This window comes from Asparagus officinalis, chromosome 5 (assembly GCF_001876935.1).
Source record: "Asparagus officinalis chromosome 5, Aspof.V1, whole genome shotgun sequence".
Classification (NCBI taxonomy): Eukaryota; Viridiplantae; Streptophyta; class Magnoliopsida; order Asparagales; family Asparagaceae; genus Asparagus; species Asparagus officinalis.
In genome coordinates, this window is record NC_033798.1 from 14,041,627 (window position 1) to 14,052,985 (window position 11,359).

General features: G+C 37.8%; 2 protein-coding genes across 2 annotated transcripts in view; one reads left to right on the forward strand and one right to left on the reverse strand.

Annotated features, from left to right (window-relative positions):
* The window catches only part of LOC109843002 (superoxide dismutase [Mn], mitochondrial-like), a 5,972-nt gene extending 205 nt beyond the window's left edge, over window positions 1-5,767 (forward strand). The window contains 6 exon segments of the mRNA XM_020411923.1: window positions 1-155; window positions 2,090-2,136; window positions 2,228-2,353; window positions 2,464-2,520; window positions 3,211-3,288; window positions 5,501-5,767. The exon segment at window positions 1-155 is cut by the window's left edge and continues 11 nt beyond it. Coding sequence (XP_020267512.1) covers window positions 1-155; window positions 2,090-2,136; window positions 2,228-2,353; window positions 2,464-2,520; window positions 3,211-3,288; window positions 5,501-5,593 — 556 coding nt within the window. The 3' untranslated portion in view covers window positions 5,594-5,767.
* The window catches only part of LOC109841543 (tRNA (guanine(26)-N(2))-dimethyltransferase), a 14,820-nt gene continuing 10,112 nt past the window's right edge, over window positions 6,652-11,359 (reverse strand). Inside the window, exons 4-7 of the mRNA XM_020410505.1 lie at window positions 11,306-11,359; window positions 8,144-8,347; window positions 7,957-8,019; window positions 6,652-7,247 (exon numbers count right to left, since the gene is read on the reverse strand). The exon at window positions 11,306-11,359 is cut by the window's right edge and continues 28 nt beyond it. Of these exons, the coding sequence (XP_020266094.1) occupies window positions 7,110-7,247; window positions 7,957-8,019; window positions 8,144-8,347; window positions 11,306-11,359 (459 nt within the window). The 3' untranslated portion in view covers window positions 6,652-7,109. The remainder of the gene's footprint in view (window positions 7,248-7,956; window positions 8,020-8,143; window positions 8,348-11,305) is intronic.

Here is an 11,359-nt window from a genome sequence, read left to right on the forward strand (position 1 = left end):
CAGCGGCGAGATCATGCGGACCCACCACCAGAAGCATCACCAGGCCTACGTAGCCAACTACAACAAGGCGCTGGAGCAGCTTAACGAGGCCGTGGAGAAGGGGGACTCCTCCAGGGTCGTCCATCTCCAGAGCGCCATCAAGTTCAACGGCGGAGGTCAGGGTTCTTAGTTCTAAGGGTTTCTTGATCCGATTCAATCTTACTAAAATAATGTATATAAAGGGTATAGTAAACGTGGAGTCTGAAGGATTTAGATTCAAAGTTATCCTTTTGTCTTTTTGCCCTTTTGAGACCTCACGGAGGTCAGGGATAGGAAACAATTTTTTTGTTGCTCGCCTGCTTGATGTATGTAGCCAGAAAGGTGAGCATTTTAAGGGCCAAATTTTACGATTTCTTGGCCTATAACCTGCACTTTTTTTTACCATGTTTTTGTTGTTTCGGCCCGCTGACAAATTTTTTATGGCGGGAGCCATAACAGATGATTTTTGGCATTTTTAGTCATTTTAACCCATTGGGAAATAAAAGTCACGGTGGCCCAAAATTTATGATTTCATGAGCTACAACACATGATTATTAGCTAATTTTATTTGTTCTCATCCTTTGTCAAATAATTTTATGATGGCCAAAATTCATGATTTCGTGAACTATAACCCACAATTTTTGGCCAGTTTTAGTCGTTTTGACCTGTTGGCAGATAATTTCGTGGACACCAAAATTCATGATTTCATGATCTATTGCTAATGTTTCTATGTATATTTTTAGTCATTTCGACCCACTGGTAAATAATTTTATGTAGGCCAAAATTTACAATTTCATGAGCTATAACGGATGATTTTTTCGGCTCTTTTTTAGTCATTTCGACCCGTTGGCAAATAAATTTGCAGAGGCCAAAATTCACAATTTCATGAGCTATAATGCACAATTTATGGTCATTTTTTATTGTTTCGATCCATTGGCACAAGATTTTGTAGTGACTAAAAATTTATGATTTCGTGACTTATAACCCACACTTATTGACCATTTTTAGTTATTTTAGCTCGTTGGTACATAATTTTCTGGAGATTAAAATTCACGATTTCGTGGGCTATAACCCAACATTTTTGGTAAATTTTAGTCATTCCGAACCACTGGCAAATATCTTTGCATAGCCCAAAACTCATGATTTAACCTATAATTTTTTGCCCTTTTTTATAGTTTCAACCCATTGGCCAATAATTTCACTAAGGCCAGAATTCATGGTTTTATGAGCTCTAACCCATGATTTTTGGGCATTTGAAGCTAATGACTTTTTGGACTGCACATGTCTGACTCTGGCGTGCCTTCAGGGTGCTCCTTTGGACCTCTGAAATATATGAGTTCGTTGTTAGGGAAATGCATTTAAAATAGTCAAAATATTGTTGTTTGATTGTTCACCACTTTAGACCTTTTAAGGTTTTTTTTGTGCATGAGCAGGAACTCCAAATTGTATATATTTATATTTTGAATATTCTTAAGATCACAACGAACATATATATGGTCATCTCTTGGCTGGGGATTATGTTGTGAGATCCTAGGTACCCAGTCATAAGTTAGATTGTTTATTACAGTTGAAACTTTAAAAATAACTTGTATGTCTGTTTTAATATCTGTTGTATTCTACAATATTTCTTAGGCATCTCGGTGTGAAGCTTGATTCAATCTCATCTTTGTTCTTTCACATGTCCAGCACATCTAGACATTGTGTTTTATTTTCAAATGTCCTAGACAGCTATTGTCTAAAAAAATGTTAAATATGTACAATTTGGAGTATGTTGTGCATCAAAGACAAATGATTGTTTCATTGTTTACTTAGTAAAGTTATGTTCTTTCCAATGAGTAGAAAGCAGTATATGTTAGGGTTCTTTCCAATATACATGTATTTAAATGAAATATACACATAGCCATACCGTTATATGATTATATCTATACCCTGTTCAACTTCTATGTTGAACACAAGACTTGGTGACCGTGTCAACAAATCATACAAATTCGTTAACAAGTTACCAGCATCAGCCTTTCTGCATTGTCACACTTCATTTTTACGGCAAACTTACATTGATACCTTCGTTCAGGTCATATTAATCACTCCATATTCTGGAAGAACCTCAAGCCTGTTACCGTAAGTCAGTTCTCTTGTTCATTTTAACCAACTTTTTTGAATGCGTCTTTTTCATAGTCTAACCAAGGGTTTTGCTTTTTATGATTGGCAGGAGGGAGGTGGCGACCCTCCTCATGGTGCTCTTGGTTGGGCAATTGACACACATTTTGGTTCAATTGAGGCTCTGATCCAAAAAATGAATGCAGAAGGAGCTGCTTTACAGGGTTCTGGTTGGGTGGTAAGTTTTCTTAAAGTCATGTTATGTAGTTCATTTTATCTGTTTAGGTTAATAAGACATCGTTCCTGGTGGATTTTATTGAAAGACCTATGTTTTTATGATGCTGACAGTGGCTAGCTCTGGATAAGGAGGTGAAGAAAGTTAAGATTGAAACCACTGCGAATCAGGTAATGTGTATTACATATGTGAACTAAATGATTTGAAAGACAAATATCTTCTTCTTTATCTGTTTAAACTTTCAACTCAAGTAGTTTTTCAGAAAAAGAGAAAGAGAAGGAAAGACTGAAATATTACAAGTATATTTCTTTTTGTTGGATTAGCCTACTTTCCTTGTAAAATGAGGACATTTTCTCTTCTTTCATTTCTATGGCCATTTGGATTTTTGATCCGACGTGTAGGAAACTAATACGGGTATGATGCATCCAACAAGTAGTTATATGAATCATATGATACCTCCCTACTTTTTGCCATTAGATGTGATCATCCAATGGACCATATCCTTTTGTTCTGTTGCCTTGTTTGGAATCTAGAACTTTTGGGAAATATGTTTGGATTCTCATGGTTCAGCATTGCTTGATATTTCTTATGTCATTGATTTCCTGCTAGTCAAATTCTGCAGTCTGCATACTTTTAAGACTTCCAGTATTAGCTTGTGAATTGTTTTTTAATTGGAACACCTTGTTTTTTGTTTTAAGAGTAGTATTTTTTGGCTGTTCATATTCTCTAAGTGTATGCTCTGTTGGCAATCTCAGATTTGTTTTGTTTTACTTTTTTAATTATTTGCTCGTCCCTTTCGAGTTTGTTTCTGCCATGCACACACATGTCACTTCTGGTAATGCGGATGACCTCTTCTGTAGGATCCACTCGTTACTAAAGGTGCAAGCTTAGTTCCTTTGCTCGGGATTGACGTGTGGGAACATGCATACTATCTGCAGGTTAGATGTTGCGCCATTGTGTTAAATTTTTCTTCACCTGATAGCAATAGTGCTTCAGATTTGTTATGCTTTATCTCAGTTCCAGTTCCTTTTATATAATATGAACTTCTGAAGAGAAGAAAATACAGCTATAATTATGTTGGAATAAGAGAATGTTGAGTACTCCTGTATGAGTCTATTTTTGTAGATGTCGGTATCACTAAGATGGTTATATGGATAACTAGATGAACAAACTGTTTCTAGCTTACTATATGTTATTGACAATTTTTCTGAGAAGATCATTTTTGTGAAATAAGGTTCTGGACTCTTGATGCCACATTCTTCATCACCTCTGTTTGCCGTGCTATCTTACAATTTTATTGTAATTGCCTTCATCAACCACAAGTTCATGATGCCCCCTGTTTGATATTCACCAAGTCCAATCCAAAGAGAGGGACACCTTTTCCCAATTTAATAGTCAATCCTGGACATCAATTCTTAGGATATTATATTGATATTCATTATAGTTTACTACTTTACCAATTTAATAATGCCATTTGTTAATTCTGATGTATGTTAATGCTTTTCTTATACTTAGGGTTGGGCGCGGGCCGGGTCGACCCGCGAGCTGATCCGGCCTAGCCCGCCATGGATCATGACCTGGTCCAACCAGTAGTGGGCGGGGCCCAACCCGGTCCATGATATGTGCGGGTCACGGGTCGGGCTGGGGTCTAGCTCCAGACCTTGGACTAGAAAAATAGGTCTGACTCACCTTAACCCGGCCCACCATCGAGCCGGCCCGGCCTAGCCCGACCCGACCCCGAATTTTAATTATTAATTTTAGTTTTTAGTTTTTAGTTAACATTTTTTCTTTTTTCCTCATGTATTCGTAATTTACATTTAAACTAAAGGAAAATTATTAACATTCTGTGGACGTAGGTCTTCCTTCAAAGTCTGAACCATGTATATCTTTGTATTTACGATGTTTTTCTGTGTGATGTTTATCTTTGTACAATGTGTGTGTATATATATCATTTTAAATAAAGAGTAAAATAGGAAAAATAATTTAAGTGTAATCTAATAGATAATAATACAAAGTTAATATAGTTGAGAAATTAAAAACAAAAAAATTAGAAAAAGTTAAAAAAAACCATGGTAGACCCGCAACCCGTGGGCCGGACCCAACCCGGCCCGCCTAGGAGCGGGTCGTGGGTCGGGCCGGGTCTAATCCCAAACCCGGGATCAGAGAAATAGGTCTGGCTTATTTTGACCCGGGCGGGCCCGGGTGAGGCCCGCCTACCCCTAATTATACTGCCAACCGTGCTGAGTGCTGATTCCTATACAGTAATATTGTTAACATTTTCATGACAATATTTTTACAGTTTCACATCGCTATATGTTATCAGATATCGGAATTGCTTTCACGTTAGCATTATCATTTACATGGTATTATTTTAACTCTCCTTGTGCTAATATATAACCAATGAGACCTGCAACTACAATGAGTGGAAGCAATAACATACACAGTATTGAACACAGAACTACAAGTTAGCGAATGTGATAAACTATACGCAAAGCACAAAGTGTGGGAAGATTAAGTTTGTGTACTCTTTCAGGTTAATTGCCATAAGCTACCTTCCCAGGTTGATTTTCTTTTTTTAGCTATAAGACTTCTCAGTTATCAATGCGTAGAGAGTAAATATAATAGGGCGTAACCATTAACAAGATCGTGGTTGACACGTAATTCACTTTGCATGCTTGAGTCTGTTGTTGCTTTCTGTATGGCATTTCTATACTCGCATGGTCTGTAATAGTAATAATGGGTATGAGGTGACACTCATTTTGTTAGATGAGCTACTAGGAGATGACTGGTAGTGAGGTCCAACTTCATCCCACTCATCTCTTGACAGTTTGCTATGCTAAATGAGTCATCAGTTAATTGTGAAAAGACTCCCTGTACTATCGCCAATTGGACTTACTATCCTTGTAGTTCTATTGTTGCAGGTAGACGCCATGAGTGGATTTTTTTTTTACCCTTTTCATGGGGTCTATCTGCAACAATAGGTTTTCACTCATGGGGTCTATCTGCAACAATAGAACTTGTTCAGGGGGTCTATCTGCAACAGTAGAGCTATAGGGATAGTTGAATTTGGCTATGTACAGGGGGTCTATCCCTTTATTGCTAAACTTGTGTACTTTTGTATGCTAACTAGTATTTCCGTGGTGTTTGCAGTACAAACAGATGAGGCCAGACTACCTGAAGAACATATGGAAGGTTATGAACTGGAAGTATGCCAGCGAAGTGTATGAAAATGAGATTGCGTGAAGCTAGTTCTCATTTCATCGGCTTTCTGTCTTACACCATGAGGACACTTTTGCCTCCAATAAGGTTTGCCTTGTCTGGAACCGAGGCTACTGCACATCTCCGAACCAATGCCTCTTCGGCAATCTTGTATCAGTTTAAAAACTATTTTGTTATAAATACAGTCCTCTTTGGCAATCTTGTATCAGTTAAAACTTTTTTGTTATAAATACAGTGTCAAATTAAATGGTATCTGTATGCTTCTTCGGCATTAGAACTTTTCTGTTATAAATACAGTGTCAAATTAAATGGTACCTGAGATACTTAACGTTTTGTCTGTGCAAGCCGGAGATGTCTGGGTTTAGACCATTGTATGTAGTAGAGAACAGTATATACCACTTAAATGCTTCCATTTATTAGAAGTTTGCCCCAGTAAAGAATTATTGTTGGGGGTAGGGGGAGGAAATTTGCGACGCTGCTTCTGATCTTGTAGTTGGAGATTGCTGTTAAACTTTTAGGTGCATGGAAAAGGTTTTCTTCGTATTAGCAAGCGCTGAGATGCATGCAAACACTTCCCTAAGATGGCATGTAATAGGGAAATTGTTAAGTATGCTAATACATATTTCCAGATATTGACTATAGATACTTTTAACAGTTAGGTTAAAAAAAAGCTAATGCTTTTAAGTGGATAAACGGAAAAGGATGAAAAAGAACATCTCCTAGTTTATGTTATGATCGGTTTATAATCAGAAAGGTAAGATTAACGGTAACGTGCGTATTCTTTAGTCCAAAGTAAGAAAATAATAATGATGATCCTACGCTTACTGAAAGAAAATAATAATGATGATCCTACGCTTATCTTCAGTAAACTCAGTCATGCAGGATACATTACAGATTCATCAAATTTCACCGAAGATGCTTGCTCATGGATGGTTTTTCTAAATATTTATCTGAGCTCTGTGATGCCGGATGATTGATATTACTTGAAAGCATGCACTCTTTGATGCTAAATAGATAAATGTTACAGGGGAACAATAGAGCAAGAAATATGATGTGTAAGCTTACCTCATAAACATTAAATATATGTTACTGGGGAGCAACAGAGCAATAAATATGATGTGTAAGCTTACCTCAAAAACATTCGAAGTAACTTTTCTCAGAATGTTTACATGCCTTAAATACATTATAGCAACTTGTACAATACATTAGTTATCTTCATCTGTAGCAGCTTTGCTCAAGCTCCAGCTCACCGGTAGCATTACAAAAGGCAAAACTGAATTTTTAACACTCAACAAATGTAAATTCTCATCCTGCAACCTCGACAGAACCCAATATGAGAAGCCAAACACATAGACCCCTCTTATCAAAGGCATCTCCAACTAGTTCTTTTTCCTCAGCCACAAGAGCCCCGCAGAAACCGGTCAATGCTGGCTAACCTCGACGAGTCTTTCTTGAGTTTCCGCCTCCGTGACAAAAATGCCTTTGGCTCCCAGATTTCTTCTTCACTGATCCAGCCTTCCATTGGTAACAAGAACTTCTTTTAAGAAGAGGGCACAGCTATCTTGTTGGATGAGTTTGGCTGCTGCAACTCTGTTGCAATTCGTATGCAATCAGCCATTTGGCAATTAGTCTTGATTGCATTGGGTTCAATATGGGACCTGCTAACTGCAAACCCTTCCTGAAACCAAAGTATGAGAATGCATAACGACACGGATATCAGCACACTAATTTTGCGAGTGTTGTTCATTTAATTGACATGTAATACCAATGACCAAGTAATACGCATGCGCATGTGTGCGGACACAAAGGTTTCCAAGCTAAGTACAGTATTTGCTGCTAGGGAAGTGAGCTTCAGATTACTGAACCAGCTTTGAATTGAGAAGGCTCCGCATAGATTGATAAAATCGACAAATCGTTGACAATCTAATGTCAACTCTAGACATCGGTGCAGGCTCCAAACAAAGAGATTAGCAAGTAGAGAGCCTACTTTTCTGGTCATGTAATTTAAGGTCATGTGCAGAAATTCTATCTAAAAGGGGGAAATGACGGGATATTCACTATGAAATTGCATTCATATTTGAGAGCGTATGAGAAAAGACTTTACTTTCAAAATCATCAAACTTTGCAGACAATTGCAAAATGATCATCTCAATTACATAAAATGAAATGAACAGTAGTAAGATTATAACTGAATCACAATATTCGACGCACACTCGCAAATAATTTTCAGGTACTCTTGCTCAACTAAAACAAGAAACCTCAAATCATGCATTGTTTTAATTTCAAACCAACAAGCAATTCCAAACTGACGTCCCATTTTAAGAAATGGCATTTGAAAAATTTTGAAACATTTTTATTATAAAGGAACACATTTGGTTTAGAGTTACCTTTTGCAAAGAACTCATAAACATGCTGATTGGAGGAGAGTTTATCTTTGCTCGTTTTGCAATCTGGAAAGTACAATTTAAATGTATATCATCAACAAGATACAAGGTACTGTATAGTTTAAAGAAGGTGAAGGTTTTCTTTTTATTCTAACAAAAGGAGCACATTGGAAGATAGCAATAAACGAACCTCGTCAAGTTTGATGTACCCAAAAGACAACCGAGGATCGCTTTCACCAATCATTTGCTTTAGAAGCTTCTCTAAATCAATACCTTTCTCCTTGGTGTGTGCCCATCTCCATTCTCCAGCTAAATTCAACATTTCAGTCATGAAAGAAGCATCATGAAGAGGACCAGTCCACAAGGGACCCGACACAACCAGAGATTGTGAAACCTAGGAAGAGAAGAAAAACACAAATGCTTATCAGTTAATGTTAAAAGTTGTAATCTTCTTTCATGTGATGGGATAAGAGGCTTCAGTTGAAGTACTCAGAGATCAATAACAAAAAGAAACTCACAAGTCAAGTAAAAGGCAAAGTTAGAGAGCTTGATGTTCCTCCATTTTGTGCCTTTTATGATTACAAACTTAAAAAGGTTCGGTTGAATGAAAGTATAAAGATATTGTTGGTTAAGCTGGCAGTCACCAAGTAGAGCACTAACGAATTAAGTTAAACTTTTGAGATTTGAGGAAGGCAAACTGATTTCTAGTTTTCTGCACTTCCAGTTAGAATTTATGTTTGTTATACTTATACTGATGAATTATTGATATATGCTTTTAAATTTTTAAGGAATATTAAGAATCTGAAAAACAAAATAATAAGGTGATTGAGTGACATAACCTGATTGTAATATATGTGATAACCACCATATAAATAAAAGATTCAATTGAACTGGAATTGCAGTTGGCAGAGGATGGTCAATGATTCGGAGAGGGGTGTTGGGGAATTTCAGTCTCCCCGCCTACCACGATATGCACAACTCGGAAGCCAACCCCAATCAATAAGATAGAACAACCACAATCAAGAATAAGAACACCGAGATTTACGTGGTTCGGTCGACCAACTTCGACATACGTCCACGGGGCAACACTACGAGAAATTCACTATGTATCAGGGAGAACTACAAGAGGAATCACTCAACTCTCGTCTCTCAATCTCTCAACCTCACATACATAATCAACTCTCATATTCTCTCCAAAGCTCACTCCTTGTAATCTTTTGCACGGATAAAGACTACGAAACCCTCTCTCTCTCATCTACTACATCTCTACTTTTTCTTCATGATTTTTCCTCCACCAATAGAAGAATATATATATATAGGAAAACCAAAACCCTACCTCTAGCCTAACTTCCTAATTAGAATAGGATTCAAACTCTTAATCATGATAAAACCCAAACTCCTAACCATGATAGAACCCAAACTCCTAATCATGATAGAACCCAAACTCCTAATCATAATAGAACTCTAACCCTATCTAATTCTCATGAAGTTACACAAAGAATTAAAGACAAAATCCCAACAATCTTCACCTTGGATTTGATTCCCAAACTCTCTTGAAGATATATCATCGTCGTCTTGAAACTTTGTCTCTCTCGCTAGAGTCTTCTATTTCTTTCGCACTTCAAATCAGAACACATGCACTCCCAATTGGATGCCTTCATGATCCTCACTATCTTCTGCTTCGCCGTGACGCCTTCACCTCTCTTGTTGTCCTTGTACTCCACCTGCATCGCTTGTCTCGAATCATATCGGTGCACCTCTCCTACTCCACACTATGAGCTGAATACCTTTATCTCCTCCATCACTTGGCTTGGACTTTCTTCAAGTCCAACGCCACTATTTTCATCTCCATGTGTGTCACTCGGTCGTGCTCGCTTGTAAGCTCTACCTAATCTGACACTGTTCTTCTCAAGTATACACACCAACCAACTCCTGCTCCTTATCTACCATCAGATTTGTTTTGCCGTTAAATAGCGGAATATCAAACTTCGGACCCGAAGAAGTCATCATTCTCTAATCAAAATTCAAATCAGTCACCGTAGAGTTTGAATTTGATGAAACCGATGCTAAAAACGAACTCAGCACGTCGAAAAACCCTAGGAACAACTCCTGGATCACCAAAATCCGCCTCCAAATCCTCAATCGGCTAACAAATCAATCTGGACCGTCGGATCCCCACGTAAACAGTGCCCACCGCGCTACAGTGTTCTGCTACAGTACCGTTGCTATAGTATTTTTTCTTTTTTCTTTTCATCTTGATTCTTGTAACGCCGAGTTTCAATCTTGCACGACGTCGTCTTCTATCTTGCAAACTCGCTTCCGGATTCATCATCTTCGCTCTGATACCACTTGTAGGGAATTTTAGTCTCCCCGCCTACCACGATATGCACAACTCGGAAGCCAACCCCAATCAATAAGATAGAACAACCACAATCAAGAATAAGAACACCGAGATTTACGTGGTTCGGTCGACCAACTTCGACCTACGTCCACGGGGCAACAATACGAGAAATTCACTATGTATCTGGGAGAACTACAAGAGGAATCACTCAACTCTCGTATCTCAATCTCTCAACCTCACATACATAATCAACTCTCATATTCTCTCCAAAGCTCACTCCTTGTAATCTTTTGCACGGATAAAGACTACGAAACCCTCTCTCTCTCTCATCTACTACATCTCTACTTTTTCTTCATGGTTTTTCCTCCACCAATAGAAGAATATATATAGGGAAACCAAAACCCTACCTCTAACCTAACTTCCTAATTAGAATAAGATTCAAACTCCTAATCATGATAAATACCAAACTCCTAACCATGATAGAACCCAAACTCCTAATCATGATAGAACCCAAACTCCTAATCATGATAGAACTCTAACCCTATCTAATTCTCATGAAGTTACACAAAGAATCAAAGACAAAATCCCAACAAGGGGAACATATCTCCATTGATAGTAGGAGACTGGCATCCTCTAGAAGGTTGGTTAGTGGCTTCTAGCATGCCAAAATGTCTGGGAACATATCATTGTTTCTACTCCCTTCCCATGCTTCGTTAAATTAAAAGACACCTTATTATTCTCGCACATGAATTAATATTAGGGTAAATTTCACAAAAAACCCCTTAAAAGTTGGGGTTACCTGGAAATGGGTTCAGAAAAAATGTGAAAGTTTTGGGGATTAAGTGAAAATTTCAAACTTCTTGAGGGTATTCTAAAACCGGAACTTCTTATTAAAAAAAGGGAACTTCTTGAGGTTTTTTGCCTATAAAAGAAACTCATAGCTTTTATGGACATTAGCACGCATTTTTAAGTAAAATAGGGCACAATCATCAGAAGTTTTGGTCTGCATACCATTTCATTGCTGCATGGACAACACATCTGCCCAAGCCTTCCCCAAGATATGGC